The following is a 22,111-nucleotide window of genomic DNA, read 5'->3' as shown; positions in this document are numbered from 1 at the left end:
AATCAGCATGGAATTGCAATAAAAACAAACTATTTAATCCCTCACCCCACGTGGTTTTCTGTTGCAGATATCTTTAATTGGCCCCAGAGACTAGATTAGGCTTCAGTCTAATAGACATGAAAAGGAATTCAGCTTCACCCTAAAAATTAAGCAGGATTTTTTGGGCTGTGACAATGCATACATTGAGGAACTTGAGGGTCATTCCCATGTGAGAGATAACGTAGGGTAGTTTTCAGTCTCAGTTATACAAGTGGCCTCATCGCCTGAATTTAATATTTTCCTTTTTTACAATCAGAGCTTTTGATTTTTCCTCCTCCCTGTCTGTTTTTAAAAAGGTAGTACAGGGAAGCGACTTAATAATACTAGGTAAGTAAATGACTGATAAAATAAAAAGACAAATATTTTTATGCACAACTACAACAATTATTTCAGTGTTAATAATTTATGACTTTACATATTCAATCTGTATTACTCACATAATCTCATACAAATGAAAATGTATGTGTAGATGGTTAATTTTTTCTCATATAGTCAGAATCACATTTTAGCCACTTTAAAAAGGGGTGGCAGTGAAAAACTTTTGCAGACAATTTGAGTTTGCCAGTAGACTCTGTAAAGAGTTATGCAGATAGCTGAATGACTTTTTGTGTCTAAGGTAAAAAATAAAATAAAATAAAAAATCCAAAAACCCAGCCTCATTTTGAAATTATGTTAAAACTTTAATGGCAATTGTGCAGCCTTTAATGTAATCCAAAATCTGACAACTGAGATGAGTATCAGTCTTCATAACTGATTCCATTCACTCATACATTTTAAAAATTGTTTTTTTCTGTTGTTGAATCCCCTCTTAATTTCACATAAAAAAAATTTTAAGTCATTGCACAGGTCAAGCATCTGAAGAATCCCAGTGGAAGGAATAAATAATTTAAATAACACTAGTAAAAACTCATGTGCATGTGTGTGTTGGTATGTGGCCAAACATCCCCTCAGGTGCCACTAAATTTAGATTTAAGCAGAATTTCTAAATGAGTATGGAGATTTCTAGTCAGGCCAATGTTCAAAGAATCTTGAGGAAAGCAAAATGTGTTTCAGTAAATCTGGGCAAAGTTCTCATGGCAGTTGTAAAACATTAAACCAAAATGCAACCATAATTGTTAAACTGCAGTGATAAAAGTCTCACTGTAAGGGACTGGGAGCCTCCAGACATCCTTTTCTTTGCACGTTCATGATGATTAGTGCACTTTATGTTATTGGGATGGTCATTTGTCATCCCATTTTTCAGTACTGTTTGCCCCTACAAACGTTTTGGGGTGGCTATAATGTTTTGTTTCCAGTCGATGCATATCCCTGCTGAAATCCTGTAACTTCTTATATCACAAATCCTCTGGCCTTTTTTTTTTTGTCACGTTTGTTGTGCTCTAGCCCCACTGGACAGCAATAATGTGGCAGCATTTGGGGTAGCACCACGGAACAACTAATGAAGCAGAGGGTGGCGCTGTGGGTTAAACCACTGAGCCTAGGACTTGCCGATCAGAAGGTCGGCAGTTCGAATCCCCGTGATGGGGTGAGCTCCCGTTGCTCGGTCCCTGCTCCTGCCAACCTAGCAGTTCAAAAGCACATAAAAGTGCAAGTAGATAAATAGGTACCGCTCCGGCGGGAAGGTAAACGGCATTTCCGTGTGCTGCTCTGGTTCACCAGAAGTGGCTTAGTCATGCTGGCCACATGACCCAAAAGCTGTACGCCGGCTCCCTAGGCCAATAAAGCGAGATGAGCGCCACAACCCCAGAGTCGGTCACGACTGGACCTAATGGTAGGGGTCCCCTTTACCTTTTTAATGCACTGCTATTGTGTCAAGAACATTTAGCAGAATATACCTCCAATAAAATAGCAGTCTGGAGGGGCCCATTTTTGCAAAAAAAATGTTGATCAGCTAACAAATAACATGGTATACGCACAATACAAGGAAAGCAAAGGAGTAAGGTTCACTACAGCCAACTCTTTTTTCTGATTCATCTCGAAGTTGTGGTGATATAGTGTGTGAACATTAAACTGACATGCTGTGTTGTAGCAGCAGCCTGGGAAATCTATTTTTAACTTTTCCAGCTCAATTCGCCATGCTGAGTGCTTCCTATTCTGTCTCAACAGGTTAAAGATAAACTGTATCGTTCCTCCTGAGGTTTGCCTTACTTCTGGACTGGCTCTCCAGAGTTAAGCTTGCTGCATTGCAAACTGTATATACTGTGATTTTCTGATCAGAAGTCTCAGTTTATGTAATGACTCAAACTTGCAGTCCAAACAGATAGGCTAGATATTTGTTTTGTTTTCTCAGCACACTGACATTGCTGGGGCATAGCAGGGATGTGGAGGAACTATTTTGAGCATTGGTATGCAAATTAATACACTAGGCAATTAGAGGCAATTAAAACAGGATCTAGTGTAATTAGAAACGATGTTGTCCTTGTTTTATTCAGAGAAGTTTGACATGTTGGAGAAAAGAAAAGAAAAAGTACAGGAAGCTTGCAATGGTTTTTGAGATGTACCCAGTAATAATAACAGCAACAAAGCTCCATAATGACGGTACAAGTTAACATAAGGTTCCAGGTCATTAAGTGGGGAATCAAAGGGCAGAAGTTGTATTTAAGGATGGGGATAGTACAACACTGAATGTTAATGCGTAGTATGCGTGACTCAAATTTAATGTATTGTAAATGGGAGCCAATGCACCCAAAATATTACCAGTAATCCTGCAGTGCAGACTAATATAAATGTACTGTTTAATTGATACTGCAAGTCCATCTCCATGCAAGGCTGGAGGGCAATTACAAGGGTGATCCTCCATTTCTCTCCCAGGAAAAATTCTCTACATTTCCACAAAACCACTCAGCCTTTGGAGTGGCTCTTGAGGCATCTCCTCTCATGGAGTGGAGTCAATCCAACCCCTTGGTCCTCTATAGAGCTAGTGATGATGAAACACGTGAGATGGTGACTAGAGCAACATAGGCAGAAAGCTCGGAATGAATCAGGCTGAACACAGGTTGGGGCCTATTTGAAGATCTGTTTTGTGGCAGTGTAGGGAGCAAAATGTAGGGAGCAAAACTGCAGGAGGCAGTGGAAGACAGGAGTGCCTGGCGTGCTCTGGTCCATGGGGTCACGAAGAGTCGGACACGACTAAACGACTAAACAACAACAAAGGGAGCAAGATTACCCCACCCCGTTTCCATTGCATCAGCAAGGAGCTGTCCAGCAGAGCTCTTTCAAGTTGTCAGTGGTCTTTTACACTCTGGCTCAGGAGAGAATTTAGACCAGGGGTCAGCAAACTTTTTCAGCAGTGGGCCGGTCCACTGTCCCTCAGACCTTGGGGGCGGGAGCAGACTATATTTTGAAGGGAAAAAATGAACGAATTCCTATGCCCCACAAATAACCCAGAGATGCATTTTAAATAAAAGGACACATTCTACTCATGTAAAAACACACTGATTCCCAGACCGTCCGCAGGCCGGATTTAGAAGGCGATTGGGCTGGATCCGGCCCCTGGGCCTTAGTTTGCCTACCCATGACCACTTGGCAGCCTGCTGGGAACAATCAGCTTAGCACTTCATTGACAAAATCAATCCTTTCTGACTTGGACACTATAGTTGATACAGGTCCAGTGAATTTAAACTTTGGCCTCTGCTTGCTGGATATGGGCTCAAGGATGTGGGCAGGATCCTTGGAAATGTGATTGCTCACATAGGTATACTAGAGCCTTGCTTTTACCGGCTCATCAAAAAGGCCAGCAGGGGACTGGTTGAGATCCATTTCAATGTGGTTTCAGGCTTGGTTATGGGACAGAGATGGCTTTGGCCACCTTGGGGGAGTGGGACAGGGGAAGTGTGTCCCTGTAGGTTCTGCTGGACATTTCGGAAGCTTTCAATAGCATAGACCATGGTATCCTTCTGGACTGCCTTGCTGGGGTGGGACTTGGGATGAGACAGTGGCTCTGTTTCTCCTTGGAGGGGTGAACCCAGAAGATGGTGCTGGGGACTCCTGTTTAATGCCTTTGCTGTTGACCTGCGGGGTCCCTCAGAGTTCTTTTCTGTCCCCCATGCTATTTAACCTTTACATGAAACTGCTGGGAGGAGTTGTCTGAAGTTTCCGGGTTTAGTGTCACCAGTATGCTGAGAACACTCGGCTCTGTTTCTCCTTTCCACCTAAATCCATGGAAGCTCTTCTCATTTCTAAACTGCTGCCTGACATCAGTAATGGACTGGATGAGGGTGAACAAATGGCAAGACAGAGGTGCTCTTGGTCAGTCAGAAGGCAAAACAGGGAATAGGGATTCAACCTGTGCTGCATGGGGCAGCTCTCCTCGTGAAGACACTGGCTCACAGTTTGGGCCTGCTCCTGGGTTTAGCTCTCAGCATGGATGCCCAAGTCTCTGCAGTGGCCAGGAGTGCATTTGCACAGTTGAAGTGTGCCTTCTGCCAGCAGATGAAGGCCTTCTCATTCCAACCAGCTTTTGGGAATTTTAATGAAAGGGCTGGTGCGGTGCTGTTTTCATTATATTATTGTTATGTTTTTAATTTTTTATATTTATATATAGTTATAATTCAATAATTTTTTTTTTAAATCCCTGTATGTTTTTAAGCTGTTCTTCTTTTATCTGTAAGCCACCTTGAGTCCCTGTCAGGGAAAAAGGTGGGGTATAAATATAATACTAATAATAATTTAAGGGTGCATGAATGTGCTGCCAGAAAACAGGCTGCATGAAGAAGACCCTTCTGTATTTAACATTCTAATTTTACAACACTTCAATGAAAGTTCTTTATGTTTATACATTTGCTTCTGTTTATATAAATGCAGCTTTATTTGCAGTCTAAATTTAGCCTTGAACTTTCTTGTGTTTGATTTATGGATGAGTAGAAGAAAAATTCAGTGCAAATATATACAACTTGTAATCATTTTGCTTGGGATACCACAGTTAATGCAACTGTGGAAATGGCTTGACCTTTTGTTTTGGATAGTTTATGAAGGATGCAGATGGGATTTTTGGAGGTGTGAGACCAACCGCTGGTATGCTCCTCCGCCCTTGCCCTTCCTGGCTGATAAGAGCAGCCAAAGGAAGAATCATCAAGTGGGTAATGAGGGTGGCAAATTTTCTAAGGCTGGAGGTACCCTACAACTGCCTTACTGTTTTACTTTCCTGGCTTTGGGGATTTATTTATCCAATGAACTCAATATTGTAGAGTCGACATAACTGAGTTGCAAGTTTAACAATTTTTTTAAAATTGAATCTGCGCACACAGACATTCACAGCTTCAAAGAAAGCAAATAGTTTCTTACACTTCCAAAGACATGTCAGTCTACTTGTGGAGGTGGCCCATCAGCACAGTCCAACAGAGTTACCTAACATTAATGCAACATAATGGGCCACCAGAGTCCAAGCTAAAATTCCATCCCAAGCTTAACTTCCCAACCTCTTTTATACGGTTTTTGGGTTTCCATATATGGTAACGATGGGCATGCCAGTATTCTCATTGGTGTCTATATATTCTGGACACATGCAGAGTGTCTTTTCAATTTGAATTCTAATTCTTACTTTCCTGTTCCCTAACATATTCCTCTGTTTTCCCATTTCTAGACAAGAACATATTGCCTAATCATTTACTCTTCATCGGTACATATAGACTTCTAACTGTAGCCTGATCTAACCATATTTCCTGCTGAAACCTGTGCCCATCGACTTCCTATTTAAAATTTTGCCCAGGCATAAATGCATCCATGTCAAAAATTATTTTTGCTTTTCTGTAATCACTTTTAGCTATTTTTCTGAGTTAAATCTTAGGTTAACTCTTTCTACTTATACCTTATTGAAGTATGATTGATACATATGTGTGCATGATATTTTAGCCATACGGTAATGATGCCTCATCTTGAATTTTACAAATAAGGATTAGTTGGTTCCATCTTAATCTGGGCCTGATTAGGTAATGGGCTTGGTTGCTGTATTGAAATTTATATGCCAAAAAATGGACAGGGAGAATTGTGTCCCTATAGATTCAACTGGTTCCTCCAGTAGCTTTTGATACCATTGACTACCATATTCTTCTTGACCATAGATTAGACTGGGATGCACTGCTTCAATCTGGCTCCAGTCCTTCTTGAAGGGGCAGTTTCTAGCAGTGGTTGTGAGGGTCTCTTAGGTAAATTAGAATACCCCTGCTGAACAAGCCAAAGACCCATCTAGTCAAGCATCCTGTTCTTGCAGACAACTAACTGCCTAAATGAAACCTGGGTGCAACAGCATTCTCCACACTTTTGATTTTGATTTACAGCAATGGTTATTCAGAGGCATGCTTGGGTCTGTGGGGTTCCTCAGGGTCCATCCTGTCCCCACAAGAAATTTAACATCTACCAAAAACTATGGGGGGAAACCATCCATGGATATGGAGTGTCGTAGCACCAATATGTTGATAACATTCAGCTTTGCTTCTCCTTTCCATCGCATTTTAGGGTGGCTTTTGAGGAGCTAAACTGATGTTTGAACTTAGTAATGGACTAGATTAGTGGTTCCCAACTAGCTCAGTACTGCGGACCCCCTATTTTTCAAAAGCCAAGGCATGGACCCCCTACTTTTGAAAATTTTGGTATCTCTGTGGTAGTTTTTGTTATGTGAATGTTGCCACAGACCCTTGGGTGGGTTATGCAAACCCTCTGGGGTTCACGGACCTGCAGTTGGGAACCTTTGGACTAGATGGAAGCAAATGCCTGTCTTTCCAGGCAAGACAAAGTTGAAGTAGATGAGTAGAATTGTTCTGAAAATTGGAGTTCAGCCTATCTTGGGTGGGTACTATTTCCCTTGAAACTTTTGGTTCAGAGTCTGATAATACTCCTGAGTCTATCTGTGGACCTGGTGTTCAACTTAACTGCCTTCTCGGTTGCTACACCAAGGCTTTGGAACTTCCTCCCCTTAGATCAGCCTTTGTCAACACAATATCTTCCAGATGTTTTGGCCTATACCTCCCATCAGCTTGAGTCAGCTGGGACTGATGGAAATTGTACTCCAAACATCTGAAGGGTACCCAGTTGACAAAGGCCTGCCAAGGCCAATTTTGGGATAGTGGTAGTTCATGCTTTGGATATAAAAGGTTTCAGTTTAATACCCAGCATCTCCAGGTCAGAGTATGAATAAGTTTTGTCTGAAACCCTGGAGAGCTGCTGCCAGTCAGCTCAATACTGAGCTGGATATATCAATAGACAGTATAAGACAGCTTCATTGATTTGAACCAAGCTCTCCAGATCCAGCTCCCTGGCAACTGAAGTCTAGCTACAAGCCTTCCATTGCCCAGAGAGCGTAGTGGGTCAGTGCATCTGGCTGTTAACCAGAAGGTTGGTGGTTCAACCAACCAGGGATGACTGTGGGCAGAATTCCTGCACTAGATGGGTTGGACTAGATGAACTTCAGGGTCCCTTCCAACTGTACAATTCTATGATTCTATTATATACTGAATCATCATGAACATAAGAAAATTACATAAGAAGAACCCTGCTAGATCAGACTAAAGGCCTATCTAGTCCAACACGTTTCCACAGGGCCAACCAGCAGCCTATGGGAAGTCCACAAGCAGGACATATAGGCAATATACCCCGCCTGCTGTTGATCTCCTGATAGACATCTGGATTAGTAAGCATACATAATATTATCCTCCATTTATGAACTGCAGCTGAGTACATTATTTTACATGTAACTTTTTGTTGCTAAAATAATGTGTTTTCTCCCACTTGTTCTTCATAGGTTGTATATGTAACAGCTACATTCCCTTACATCATGCTCTTGGTACTGCTGGTTCGAGGAGTAACACTACCTGGGGCAGCTGAAGGGATAAAATTCTACTTGTACCCTGACCTATCGCGACTTTCTGACCCACAGGTAGGAGCTAATAAAATGTAAACATCCAGTGCATTGTTGTTTTCCATCATGTACCCAAACTTTTGTCTTCTGTGTTTTTATTTCAGGTTGAAACAAGGGGCGAATCCCTATAGTTTCAACTAGATGTTAAGTAAGCAAAGCCAGTTTGGAAACATTTGTGCTGCGTTTAATTGTACCTAGAGATGTAAAAATTTCAGGAATTTTGAAACCATGAAAAGAATACCATTTCCTTTATTTTTTTCCGGGGAGAAGGGTGGATTTAGGAGAGATGTTTGGAATATATGCAATACATACTCTGTTATCAAACCAACACTAGTTTTACTGCTTCAATGCCATAAAATGTATCATTCATAACTTAATTAGCATATCAGATTGTACTGCTTGGCATATTAATGAAATTTACAGAGAAATCCTATGTATATTTTCTTAAAAGCAAGACTCGCTTATTTTATATCTGGAACAACTGTTGCCGTATTATATTTCTTTACTTTTTCAAGCAAATTGGTTTAAATCTTGGGTGGCTACTCCATGGCCCCATCAGTAGCTGCAGCTTTATTTCCCATTAGCCCCTGTCAGCATAGCCAATGTTCAGGGATGATGGGGGTCCAACAGCAGCTGGATGGAAGGCCATAGGTTCCCTACTCCTGAAATAGAGATGTGCTGCTTGTCAGCATGGATGTTGTGGGCATGATCCAATATGCATCTGATAGTCAAGCAACCACATTAGTTAAACCACTCTAAATGTCAGTAGTTTCACACACACACACACACACCATACTAAAATTAGTAGTAAAATGGAAGCATCCACACCACCTTTATTTCAAAGCAAAACAGGCTTAGAGACACTTTATTTCAGGCATGGGCAAACTCTGGCCCAGCAGATCATAGAATCATAGAATCATAGAGTTGGAAGAGACCACAAGGGCCATCGAGTCCAACCCCCTGCCAAGCAGGAAACACCATCAGAGCACTCCTGACATATGGTTGTCAAGCCTCTGCTTAAAGACCTCCAAAGAAGGAGACTCCACCACACTGTCGAACAGCTCTTACTGTCAGGAAGTTCTTCCTAATGTTTAGGTGGAATCTTCTTTCTTGTAGTTTGGATCCATTGCTCCGTGTCCGCTTCTCTGGAGCAGCAGAAAACAAGCTTTCTCCCTCCTCTTTGTGACATCCTTTTATATATTTGAACATGGCTATCATATCACCCCTTAACCTCCTCTTCTCCAGGCTAAACATGCCCAGCTCCCTTAGCCGTTCCTCATAAGGCATCGTTTCCAGGCCTTTGACCATTTTGGTTGCCCTCCTCTGGACACGTTCCAGTTTGTCAGTGTCCTTCTTAAACTGTGGTGCCCAGAACTGGACACAGTACTCCAGGTGAGGTCTGACCAGAGCAGAATACAGTGCCACTATTACTTCCCTTGATCTAGATGCTATACTCCTATTGATGCAGCCCAGAATTGCATTGGCTTTTTTAGCTGCCGTGTCACACTGTTGGCTCATGTCAAGTTTGTGGTCAACCAAGACTCCTAGATCCTTTTCACATGTACTGCTCTCAAGCCAGGTGTCACCCATCTTGTATTTGTGCCTCTCATTTTTTTTGCCCAAGTGCAATACTTTACATTTCTCCCTGTTAAAATTCATCTTGTTTGTTTTGGCCCAGTTCTCTAATCTGTCAAGGTCGTTTTGAAGTGTGATCCTGTCCTCTGGGGTGTTAGCCACCCCTCCCAGTTTGGTGTCATCTGCAAATTTGATCAGGATGCCCTTGAGTCCATCATCCAAGGCGTTGATAAAGATGTTGAATAAGACCGGGCCCAAGACAGAACCCTGTGGCACCCCACTAGTCACTCTTCTCCAGGATGAAGAGGAACCATTGATGAGCACCCTTTGGGTTCGGTCAGTCAGCCAGTTACAAATCCACTGAGTGGTAGCATAGTCAAGACCGCATTTTACCAGCTTCTTTACAAGAATATCATGGGGCACCTTGTCAAATGCCTTGCTGAAATCAAGGTAGGCTACATCCACTGCATTCCCTTCATCTACCAGGGTTGTAATTCTGTCAAAAAACGAGATCAGGTTAGTCTGACATGACTTATTTTTCAGAAATCCATGCTGACTATTGGTGATCACAGCATTCCTTTCTAGGTGCTCACAGACTGTTTGCTTAATGATCTGCTCCAGAATCTTCCCTGGTATTGATGTCAGACTGACTGGGCGGTAATTATTTGGGTCCTCTCTTTTTCCCTTTTTGAAAATAGGGACAACATTTGCCCTCCTCCAGTCTGCCGGGACTTCGCCTGTTCTCCAGGAATTCTCAAAGATGACTGCCAGTGGTTCTGAGATCACATCTGCCAGTTCTTTTAATACTCTTGGATGCAGTTCATCTGGCCCTGGAGACTTGAATACATCTAAACTAGCCAAGTATTCTTGTACTATCTCCTTAGTTATTCTGGGCTGTGTTTCCTCTGCTGAATCATTTGCTCCAAATTCTTCAGGTCGGGCATTGTTTTCTTTATCGGAGAAGACTGAGGCAAAGAAGGCATTGAGGACTTCAGCCCTTTCTGTGTCCCCTGTTTGCATTTCACCATCTTCTCCTCTGAGTGACCCCACTGTTTCTTTGTTCTTCCTTTTGCTACGAACATACCCATAAAAGCCTTTTTTGTTGCTTTTAACCTCTCTAGCAAGCCTGAGTTCACTCTGTGCTTTAGCTTTTTTGACTTTGTGTCTACACGTGCTGGCTATTTGTTTGAATTCCTCTTTGGTGGTTTCCCCCCTTTTCCATTTTTTGTACACATCCTTTTTTAATCTTAACTCGGTTAAAAGTTCTTTAGATAGCCACCCTGGCTTCTTTAGGCACCTTCCATGTTTCCGTCTCATTGGTATTGCCTGAAGTTGTGCTTTTACTATCTCCCTCTTAACAAACTCCCAGCCATCATGAACTCCCTTTCCTTTTAGTATTACTGTCCATGGGATCTCACCCAGCACTTCCCTAAGTTTTATGAAGTCGGCTTTCTTAAAGTCAAGAAATTGATTCCTAGTATGCTTGGCTGCTCCCTTCCGCTGTATAGTAAACTTCAGAAGAGCATGATCACTCGCGCCTAATGATCCTTCCACTTCTACCCCACTAACCAGGTCATCAACATTGGTTAGGACCAGATCTAAAATGGCTGTTCCTCTTGTTGCTTCTCCCACTTTCTGGACAATGAAGTTGTCTGCAAGGCCAGTGAGGAATCTGTTTGACCTTATGCTCTTGGCTGAGTTTGACATCCAACAAATATCCGGGTAATTGAAGTCCCCCATTACTACTATCTCCCTTCCTTTTGCATGCTTGGCCATCTGTTCCAGGAAGGCATCATCTATGTCCTCCGTTTGGCTTGGGGATCTATAGTAAACTCCCACAATGAGGTCACTGTTATTCTTCTCTCCCTTAATTTTGACCCAAATGCTCTCACTTTGGCTTTGAGGTTCTAAATCTTGGATCTCTTCACAGGTATACACATCCCTGACATATAACGCCACTCCTCCTCCTTTCTTGTCTGGTCTGTTTCTCTGAAATAGATTGTATCCCTCCATTATTACATTCCAATCGTGGGACTTATCCCACCAGGTTTCAGTGATGCCTATTATGTCATATTTAGTTTGCTGTACCAAGAGCTCAGGCTCATCTTGTTTATTTCCCATGCTTTGCGCATTAGTGTACAGACATTGAAGTCCATTAATCATTCCCCTGTGTCTCTTATTTAAGGATTTTTTCCTCCCACCACTAGGTCTTCGTGCTGTTTGCTCCATTTGGTCTATGGCATTTGGATGATCATCTTCATCAATTGATAGACTCCTACCTTCAGGAGCACTGTCTCCCTCCCCCACATTAGTCAGTTTAAAGCCCTCCTGATGAGGTTTCTGAGATTTTTGGCAAAAACATTCCTCCCAACCGTTGTGAGGTACAGCCCATCGCTTGCCAGAAGTCCATCTTTAAGAAACTGCAGTCCGTGATCTAAGATGTTTGGGACTACAATTCCCATCATCCCTAGCTAACAGGACCAGTGGTCAGGGATGTTGTAGTCCAAAACGTCTGGAGGCCTGGAGTTTGCCTGTGCCTGCTTTACTTGTTAATAAGTCCTGGGTAGCTCTTTCACTCTATTTTATCTAGATCTGGGCAAAACAACAACAAGACTTGTGATGTTTGTGGGTGGTTGAGTGGGGGAACTGTGTTAGCACTCTCATCTTGATTATAGGCATAGCTGTCAACTTTTCCCTTTTCTTGCGAGGAATCCTATTCGGAATAAGGGAATTTCCCTTTAAAAAAGGGAAATGTTGACAGCTATGATTATAGGCAGCCAGAGTCCAGTAAGTAATTGCAAGTACTTCATACTGTAGTCTCAGTGAATGGTTAGGCACAGTGGGTAAGGTTAGAATCTGTAGCAAGACAAAAATTTAATCAACTCCAGCATTCAGAATAGAACAGCAGACTTATTTAAAACAGTATAAAACAATGGAGAGAAAATACAAAGTTGTGATTTGAAAACAACAACCTAACAATATACTTTCTAGGACAGGCTTAACAAAGTAACCTCAGCTGCCATAGAAAAACAGCCTGTGTCGTCCCAGGCAATTTGTAGCAGGCATTCCAAAAAGTGATAGAACCATTGTTGGGAAACTGCACTTTTTATCTGTTGATATTCAGGTGAGGGGCTTGATTGTGTGGACACAGGGATCCACTCAGACAGGACTCTGGCTGGGTCAGATTCTGCACAAAGGCACAGAGGGCAATGCCTAACATACTGTTTAAAGCCCCTGGAAGAGGCTTTAATTGGTGTAAACCTGAGGACACGTTTCTAATTTGGATTTGGCAAAGTACATCCTGTGTGGATGCTTGCTTTTGAAATCATGGAGATAGGACTCTTTGGGCAGAAAAGCAGCATTCTGAAAAGAAAGGGGTGCTGGGCTTTGGGTTTTAGTTACAAAGCACTTGCTTATTAGAAGATTCTGGATTCCATTCAACAACTGAGCATTTGGTATACTTTCCACCACTTGTCAGAAAAGGACTTAAAAGGGAGCCGGGAAATGAAGGCCATTGAAAGTGATTTATTTTATCAAGGCCGATGTCTTAATAACTGTAAGACTTCATCAAACATAAAGTTTATGGTGGAATTAGATGGAGTCAAATAAATAAAAGAGGTGTTTGTCACTCTTCATTTCTTAAAGTAGCTGCCTGAGTCTAGTGGCAACTCCTCTTTCGAGTTTCGAGGAGTTTTGGGGGAAATGGTGGTGTAAGATTTTTTTAAATAATTGGATTTGTATGGAATTGGTGAATAATTTAATGCTATTCCCCCCCCCCTTTTCTCTGTGATAGGGTTTCTGTTGTATTGTTTTCTGTTGTTATTTATGTAAACCATCCTAGGGCTTCCTGGCAAAGGGAGGTATAGACAACTCTGAAATAAACAATTAATAAAATAAACAGTGAACATCTCAGCAAAAGTACATTTTAAGGTAATATAGCTATTCCCCCAAACCTTTCCTCTAGTACTTCTGAAGTTGTTAAAATGTACAAATTTCATTTGGCAAACTCTTGATAGATATGATCCTGTGTTTTAAGTATTTGTATGAATCATTCTCTTGTTCAAGCAGTCAGAACTTTTGAAAAGCAGGACTTTTTTCAAATCCCCTTTGCATGTCTCACTATTTCTCTTCTTCCACATTTTCCCATTCAATAGGATGTTGCTAATATTCTGATACAGGACCTTGAAAAGGAGGGTTGCATTTGAAATCTTTATCACAATTTTTGTTTACTTTTAAAGTCAGCATCACACCTACATTTAAGCATAGGCTAATTACATTAGTAACTTTATTTTGCCAAATTATGTATTTTAGCAGTTTCAGAAGCACTAGGGTAGACGCTTTGGGAATTGCTATTTTTGTTTTTATTTTGGGGTATACAGGAGGGCTGTCAGTTTTAATTGGTTTCAGTGTTAGATTAATCAAGTCAAGCTTTCATTTATTAATTGATGGAGGTCTGTTTTAATTGGTGAGGGCAATTTTTAATTGGTTGGGCTATGAGTAAAGGGTATCCTTGGATTTTTGAGGCTATTTTTTTACTGTGTTGGAAAAGAAACTATTCAAGATTGCCATTCTTCAAAGAATGAGGAGGTGGCTTTTGTGAGTTACCTTACAGTTATTCCAGTGTCTCAAAGACATCATTCTATTGAGATTTTGGTAATATGGATTTTTATTTAAATATAATTTGTTGTTCAATTAATTGGTTAAAAGGCACATGCTGTACAAACTGAACATGGTTTAATTGGTTGACAGTCTTGTGTGGACCATTTTTTTGTTAGAGTTTTATGGACAGATAGTGCTTTTGCTTTTCTGCTTTTACTGTCATTATTGCTATGGTCATTTGTTGTTAACAGCCTTGAACCTTTTGAGGAAAGGTGAAACAGATTTAAAAAACAACAATGCAAAACAGTAAAAAGTTTTTTCAGAGTCCAAGCAACATTTCACAGTGACCCAAACAATCTTATGCTGCCCTCATATTATATACCATTTCAGAGACATAAACTTGTTAAGAAGGCGGGGGGATTAAATGACAGGGTTGCTATATAGTCAAGACAGTAAATTAACTAATGCATTTCTGTACCATACTAGAAAGCATTCAGTTTTTGGATATCAGATTGCCACAACTTCCACCATTACAGTCACCAGCAAGTTATAAGGCTATACACACTTCACTGAAATAAAATTAATATGGTTTGCATGTACTTTTTTATAAAAAGTACAAAAATTGGAATCTCTGGACTTTCATATCTCTTTCCTGTTTACAACCTGAGACAATTCTACATTTATTCTCAATTTGTAACAGAATCCTACCTGCACCCTACCTGCACTTTAATCCTTGCTATGATTGCATATTCCTTCCTTGCTGGTATAGAGATATGAACACACTGGATCAAAAGGGTTCCCTTCTATAAATGAAAGAAGGGGCCTTTCCATGAAGGGAAATGGATCCTTTGGAAGCTTTCGTTTACAGAAGTGTGGGGAATGGTTTTCACTTATTTCTTTTCCTGCTAGAGTCACCCCCACACACACACACCTAGGCCATTTCTCATACTGTTCTAGAGGTTCCCCAACACTCTGAAGCAGATATTCAGGGGACACAGGTAGGGAAGTATGAAATTAGTAGTGTCCATTGTGTCGCTTGTTCATTGTAAAGCGAGCTGGTTTTGTTCTGCCGCCATTCCATTTCCACCCATTACATAGCTATCCATCCTGCTGTTTGCTATGGTCTGCATCATTTTATTGTGAAATATAGCTGTAGTACACTATAATTTACAGTTCAGTAGCCTTCCCAGTATATTCCCTTTCAAAGTTTAGTGAATTTCCAGAGAGGCAAACTCAACCAACAGCCTTGTGGCATCACTCATCACAAAGCCATCTATGGCTACAAACCTAACCATGTCTATTCAGAAGCAAGTCCCATTGAGGTCAGAGAAGCTTACTTCCAGATGGGTGGGGTTAGTATTGAAGCCACTCTCACTACCTTGATTTCACAATTCTGTATAAATCTGTCATCCTATCTCATTTCCCTTCCTCAGGCATCAGGGAGGGACAGTTTCATTATAAGGCAATATAACTGTAGCAGGGGGTTGGAGAAGTAAAGAAATTTTAAACTTAATTTTACTTTAAAAATACATAATTGGTGTGGTAAAGGTAAAGGGACCCCTGACAGTTAGGTGCAGTCGTGGCCGACTCTGGGGATGCGGCGCTCATCTCGCTTTACTGGCCGAGGAAGCCGGCGTACAGCTTCTGGGTCATGTGGCCAGCATGCCTAAGCCACTTCTGGCGAACCAGAGCAGCACACGGAAATGCCGTTTCCCTTCCCACTGGAGCGGTACCTATTTATCTACTTGGACTTCGTGCTTTCGAACTGCTAGGTTGGCAGGAGCTGGGACCGAGCAATGGGAGCTCACCCCCTCGTGCGGATTCGAGGCTCTGTGGTTTAACCCACAGCGCCACCTACTGGTGTGGTAAAAAATGGTTGAATCTAGACAGTTCTCCCCACTTTTACAAAGAGGTTGGAACTAATGGAGGAGCACAGATAAAATTCACAGGTAGCAAGAGACACCACTACTTTCCACCTGGAAAGAGCAATAATGAGCTATGTATTCCATTGTTGTTTTTTAAAAATTCACAATAGGAAGCAAATTAAGGCTGAAATTCTAACCCCAGTTACTGGTGAGTAAGCCTCACTGAATTCAGTGGGATTTTCTTCTGAATAGGCATGGTTAGGACTGCAGTGCATATAGAGTGCCTTTGGCAACACACAGCACTTCAGAAATATGAAAAGCAAAGAGTCACCTGTATACATCAGTGACTTTCTCACACCTTGGCAGCCCCTTTATCAGCCAAAAACAAATACCTTGCATTATTCACTCCCCCGTGTGTTCTCTTTCAAAGTAAATGAAGCAGCTAGCCACTCATCAATTAGCCATCTCACCACAGGGTTCTAAACCTCTATTGATCTTCATTGTAGTAGTCTGGGGAAACATCAAGCGAAGTGACATGTCAAAAAGTGTGACATTAATTATGTATAATTTATGGACTTAAAAGAAAACCAAAGCCTGCTGTGGATGAATGTGGATTGCAATCTCTTAAATTCCAGTCCTGAACACTGAGTGAACATGCAGGTGGAATTTCCATATGTCTTTCTGTTTAGCCTGGAATTTTCTGACATCCCTAGACACAGAGGAACCAGGGCCTGAGAGTGCCTCTGTTCTGTGAGTGTGTGAAATGCATAATCAGTAAAACATAGAAGCCAGACATATTTCCTAGAAGCAAGCTTGGAAGAAAGAGGAAATGGAGACATGATGTTACTAGGGGATAAAAGATACTGTTGGTCTGCTCTGGTATCTTTTCCTCTCTTGCTCCCACCAGACCTTAAGGCGGTGCTTAACATGGCAGTGCTCAAGCCTTCCTAGAAATCATCTTGGAGCCCCTTCCTCTTCCAGAGGCCTGATATAGTAGCATAGATGACAGGAGAAGATGGCATCCCACCAGGTTTCAGTAATGCCTATTAGGTCATATTTGCCATTATATATTAAGAGCAATTCGTCTTACTTGTTTCCCATACTCTGTGGGTTAGTATAGAGACAACCGAAACAGCAAGTCATTCCCTCCAGCTGCTTCCTTCTTGTAGTTTCCTGCCCTTTTAGCAGGTTTCTGCAGCGCCACCTCAGTTTCTTGTGCATCAATTAGGCTATTATCCCCAGTACCAAGTGTTCCACTGTCATTTGTAATATTGTCTCCCTCCCCCTTTGATCCAAAAGGAGCTCCCAGTCTGAATCCGGGCCCTGTACCAATATCTTGCTGAAAATTACCCCACTCTACATAGTTCTCTGCTGCTTAAGGTACTGTTTGCCATAAAACATATTCAGGGCAACTTATACTGGGGGGGGGGGCTCATCTCAATGGAATGCTGGCTCAAGATCCCAATCTAAATCAGGAGCACATTCCAGTTGGGAGCCCTATAGCTCTTTCCCCCTACTCTGCAAAAAAAGTTGACGGTTTAAACAGGTAGTCCTTCTGATATTGGTGGGCCAAGTCATTGAAGGCATTATATGCCATTTTATCATCTTAAATTGGTAGTGAATTAGCAATCAGTGCAGATCCGCATAAAATGTGTCTGGTCAGAGACATCCAAGAGCAGCCTTGCCATTGTATTTTGCAGTAATTGCAGCTTCGAAACGGTATTCAAGGGCAGCTCCATGTAGAGCACATTGAAATAGTTCCAGACTGGGAATTACGCAGACCAAATATTATTGTAGCCAAGCTATAGCTATCCAGAAATGGCTGTATGTGCAGATAGTTTTCTTCAAGGGAGTAGCTTAAATCTAAGTGTGAGCATTGGACTCTCTGCGAATGTGAGGATATGTGTTTTCCCGCTTTGGAAATTGTAAGTTGAGTACATTCTCGTGTTGTCTTAGCCACTTTATTTACATTAAAATAATATTCTTTTAAAAACACAAAAAACACAATTTAAATCAACATCCCAATCTTTTGAAAGCAGCATTGCCACCTTGAGGCAAAGATGTGTTAAAACACAGACCAAATGAAAAGGACAAAAAGCACATTTCAATTTCACTTTAAAAGGGGGGAATGAGCTGCTATTGCTGCTAACAACAACAACAACAACAACAACAACAACAACAACAACAATAATATTGCCACCTGCCCTTCGCCATAAGGTCCCAAGATGGGTTACATTTTTTTAAAAAAGATAAAGGGTATTTTGGAAAGGGTGAAATTCCATATATACCGTATTTTTTGCTCTATAAGACTCACTTTTTCCCTCCTAAAAAGTAAGGGGAAATGTGTGTGCGTCTTATGGAGCGAATGCAGGCTGCGCAGCTATCCCAGAAGCCAGAACAGCAAGAGGGATTGCTGCTTTCACTGCACAGCGATCCCTCTTGTTGTTCTGGCTTCTGAGATTCAGAATATTTTTTTTCTTGTTTTCCTCCTCCAAAAACTAGGTGCGTCTTATGGTCAGGTGCGTCTTATGGAGCGAAAAATACGGTAGCTTCTTCTTCTTTGGCGATCACTCGTAGCTAAGATTGTCTTCCATGAACATGGTCTTAACAGTGAGTCTGTAAGTGACTGTGGAAGCCAATTCTGGATCCACACATCCTTCCAAAGTGGGGACATAGGTTTCCGGGTGGGGAGTTGATCATGGTGAAGATTTGCCATACAGCTAATTAGGGTGTGAATGTGGGGAATGAGGTCTACCTGTGCAATTATACTTTCCCTGGTGTGCTCCTGAATCCTATTCTGGGGCTTTCCTCGCCCTCCACACCAGATTTAGAGGGGCACCAGGGGGGAGACAGGGGACCTTGTTCTGTGCACACAAGTTAGTTAAATGCTGCCCTAAACAACTTCACCCCAGATTACCATACTGAAGCTATAAAGAGACAGTGCCTGACACACCTCTGTAGCAAGGGTGTTCCACAGTTTTGTGGGCATTGTATAGAAGACTGTCTCATGAGCCCTCTCACCTCATACTGCCAAAGAAGATGTCACCATAAGAATTGTCTCTCCTCCTGTAGATTGCCATGTTATGACCAGCAGAAAGAGCAGAAGGAACTCTTGCAGGTATTTGGGGCCCAAGTCATTTAGGGCTTTAAACCCCAAGGTGAGCACCTTGAATCGGGCTTGGAAGGGAATAGGCAGTTCGTATAAGTGCTTTAGGAGGTGTTACGCTTGTCCTGACAAGTTGTCCCACCCAGGACAGGAGTGCCACATTATTCACTACTTGCACTATAATAATAATAATAATAATAATAATAATAATAATAATAATAATAATAATAATTTATTATTTATACCCCGCCCATCTGGCTGAGTTTCCCCAGCCACTCTGGGCAGCTCCCAATCAAGTGTTAAAAACAATACAGCATTAAATATTAAAAGCTTCCCCAAACAGGACTGCCTTCAGATGTCTTTTAAAGATAGGATAGCTGCTTATTTCCTTCACATCTGAAGGGAGGGTGTTCCACAGGGCGGGCACCACTACCAAGAAGGCCCTCTGTCTAGTTCACTGTAACCTCACTTCTCGCAATGAGGGAACTGCCAGAAGGCCCTTGGCACTGGATCTCAGTGTCCAGGCTGAATGATGGGGGTGGAGATGCTCCTTCAGGTATACAGGACCGAGGCCATTTAGGGCTTTAAAGGTCAGCACCTACACTTTGAATTGTGCTCGGAAATGCACTGGGAGCCAATGCAGATCTCTCAGGACCGGTGTTATGTGGTCTATGTACACTAGACAGCCCCGTATAGAGGGCATTGCAATAATCTAATCTGAAGGTTATCAGAGCATGGAATACAATGGTCAAATCATTACTGTTAAGACAGGGCCATTGCTTGCATACCAGCTGAAGCTGGAAATAGGCACTCCTAGCCATCAAGTTCACTTGGCCTCAAGCAGCAACAGTGTCTCAAAGAATACCTCCAAGGTATGCACCTGTTCCTTCCAGTGGGAGTAAAACTCCACCCAAAACAGGCCATCTCTGCACCTCATGGACCTGACAACTCTGCCCACATAGCACCTCTGTCTTATCTGAATTCAGCTTTGTGACTTACACAGCTGTTTTCTTAGATAAGAAAATACTGAGATAGAGGACAGTAAGGACCTATTGTTACTAACCCAGAAGTATGTAGGATGTGTATCTTGCATACTTCATACTCCTAGGAGGAGGAAAACTCCTATGCTGGGCAACAGTCTCTCCAGATGTTTTTAAATGCCAGCTGAAAATGTTACCAGGGCACACATGTAGAAACTGGGAGTGAGAGATTTCTTGTAACGCCTTAAATATGAAAGTTCTTTCTGTGTTAAATAACCAATTGCTTGTGACAGAGGAAGGTTGCTTTATAGGAATTTCTTGTTAATTCCTTAGTAGCACTCAAAGTAAGAGCACTCATAGAGTGGTGCATGCCTCTTTTGCCAACATAAGAGTGCATGGTGCATTTAATACTGTGCTTTCACTGGCACCCCTTGATGGGGTTTTCCATTTCATTTAATGTTGTGTCTTGTCACTCAGAGATATTCCTCTACTGATTTTTCTCCAAATGCAGCCTGTACATAGAAATATTATTTGACAATTTCCCCAAACCTGGATAATCAAACATAATTATCTGCTGCAGTCTCTCTGCTGTTCATCTGACTTATAGGCACATTGCAGTTACAGCTTCTTCAAGCATAACAGCTCATTACTATAAATGTTTACTCAAAAGTAACCCTTGTTAAATGGATCGTTTACTCACAGGTAAGTGGGTAAAGGATTGTCCCTCAGTCAGCTCTTGTCTGAAGTCTCAGGTGCAGAAGTGGTTCCAAATACATATCTTACTTATTCTCAACCACATCCTTCTGACCAAGGTCGCACAGTTATAACATAATAGGTATTGCTGTTTGGCTTTCTCTACATTCTCCTTTTCAAGCTTGGCATAGCAAGTGAACGGGGAAATATGCTGGTCCATTTGTGATTTCTTCCATGCTGCCCTATGTTGGTATCATTTTATAATATAGGAACAGTGGTTTATTGCCAGGGTGTATTTTGATACAGCTTTATCACTTAGAACTACAACCATTATCCTTAGTGCATGATGTGCTGGTATCCTATACCAGATTAGTGGAGCTATAGCTGGCTGAGCATATTAGTCCTATAATACTCTCCTCCAATTTCACATCACTACTCATTAAAAAAAGGGAAGATAATTTTCTTTACAATACTCTGACAATTATTTCTTCAAAATAACCTTTTACAGTTTTATTGCCCTTGCATAATCTCCCACATATACTCATTAAGCCAGAACAGACATAAGGCTGACAAATAGTTAATGATGGTTAAGATATCAAGAACAGGCTGTGGGTTCATCCACTCCATGTCACTCCATGACATCTTTCATGCCTCTCCATTTCTACCTGAACACATCAGTTGTAGCTAAAGCTTAAAGTGGCACTGTCCTGAACCCATTAATGTAATTAATGTTAATGTAATTGTTATAGCTAAATGTATATGGGTAAGGCTGGGGAATTGGTGTGTGTGTGTGTGTGAGAGAGAGAGAGAGAGAGAGAGCGCGCACACACAAGGGCAATTTTTGTGAGTGAGGCCAAGGGTGCAGAGGAGGGAGCATAGAACTGGTCCGACTGCACTGGCCCAATTCAAAGTGCTAGTTTTGACCTATAAAGTCTTTAACAGCTCAGGACCGCAATTCCTCAAGGACCTCATCTTTCCATATGAACCTATCTGGACCCTAATATCATCATCTGAGGCCCTCCTTTGTGTGCCTCCTCCTCAAGAGGTCCGGAGGGTGGCAACACGAGAACGGGCCTTCTCTGCAGTGGCTCCCTGTCTGTGGAATGCTCTCCCCAGGGAAGTTCGCCTGGCACCTTCATTATATACCTTTAGGCACCAGGCAAAGACATTCCTTTTCAACCACGCCTTTGGTTGATTTGATTTACATCCTATGCCCTTTTAAAATCTGGTGGGGGTTTTGGGGGGGCGAGTATTGGGTTGTTTTTATTTTGATTATGTATTTTGTGGTTTTATATTTTGATTTTATTTTGTGAACCACCCTGAGACCTCCAGGCATAGGGTGGTATATAAATTCAAACAACAACAACAAATACAATAACAACTGCTTCAAATCTTGAACAAA

At 41.8% G+C, this 22,111-nt stretch overlaps 1 protein-coding gene across 1 annotated transcript in view; it reads left to right on the top strand.

Annotated features, from left to right (window-relative positions):
* SLC6A11 (solute carrier family 6 member 11) overlaps positions 1 to 22,111 on the top strand; it is a 96,737-nt gene that overhangs the window by 38,341 nt on the left and 36,285 nt on the right. The window contains exon 7 of the mRNA XM_083603403.1: positions 7,775 to 7,909. Coding sequence (XP_083459529.1) covers positions 7,775 to 7,909 — 135 coding nt within the window. The remainder of the gene's footprint in view (positions 1 to 7,774; positions 7,910 to 22,111) is intronic.

The sequence above is a fragment of the Podarcis filfolensis genome, assembly GCF_964270895.1.
Source record: "Podarcis filfolensis genome assembly, chromosome: 2".
Lineage (NCBI taxonomy): Eukaryota > Metazoa > Chordata > Lepidosauria > Squamata > Lacertidae > Podarcis > Podarcis filfolensis.
This window is presented reverse-complemented; position numbering and strand designations above follow the sequence as displayed.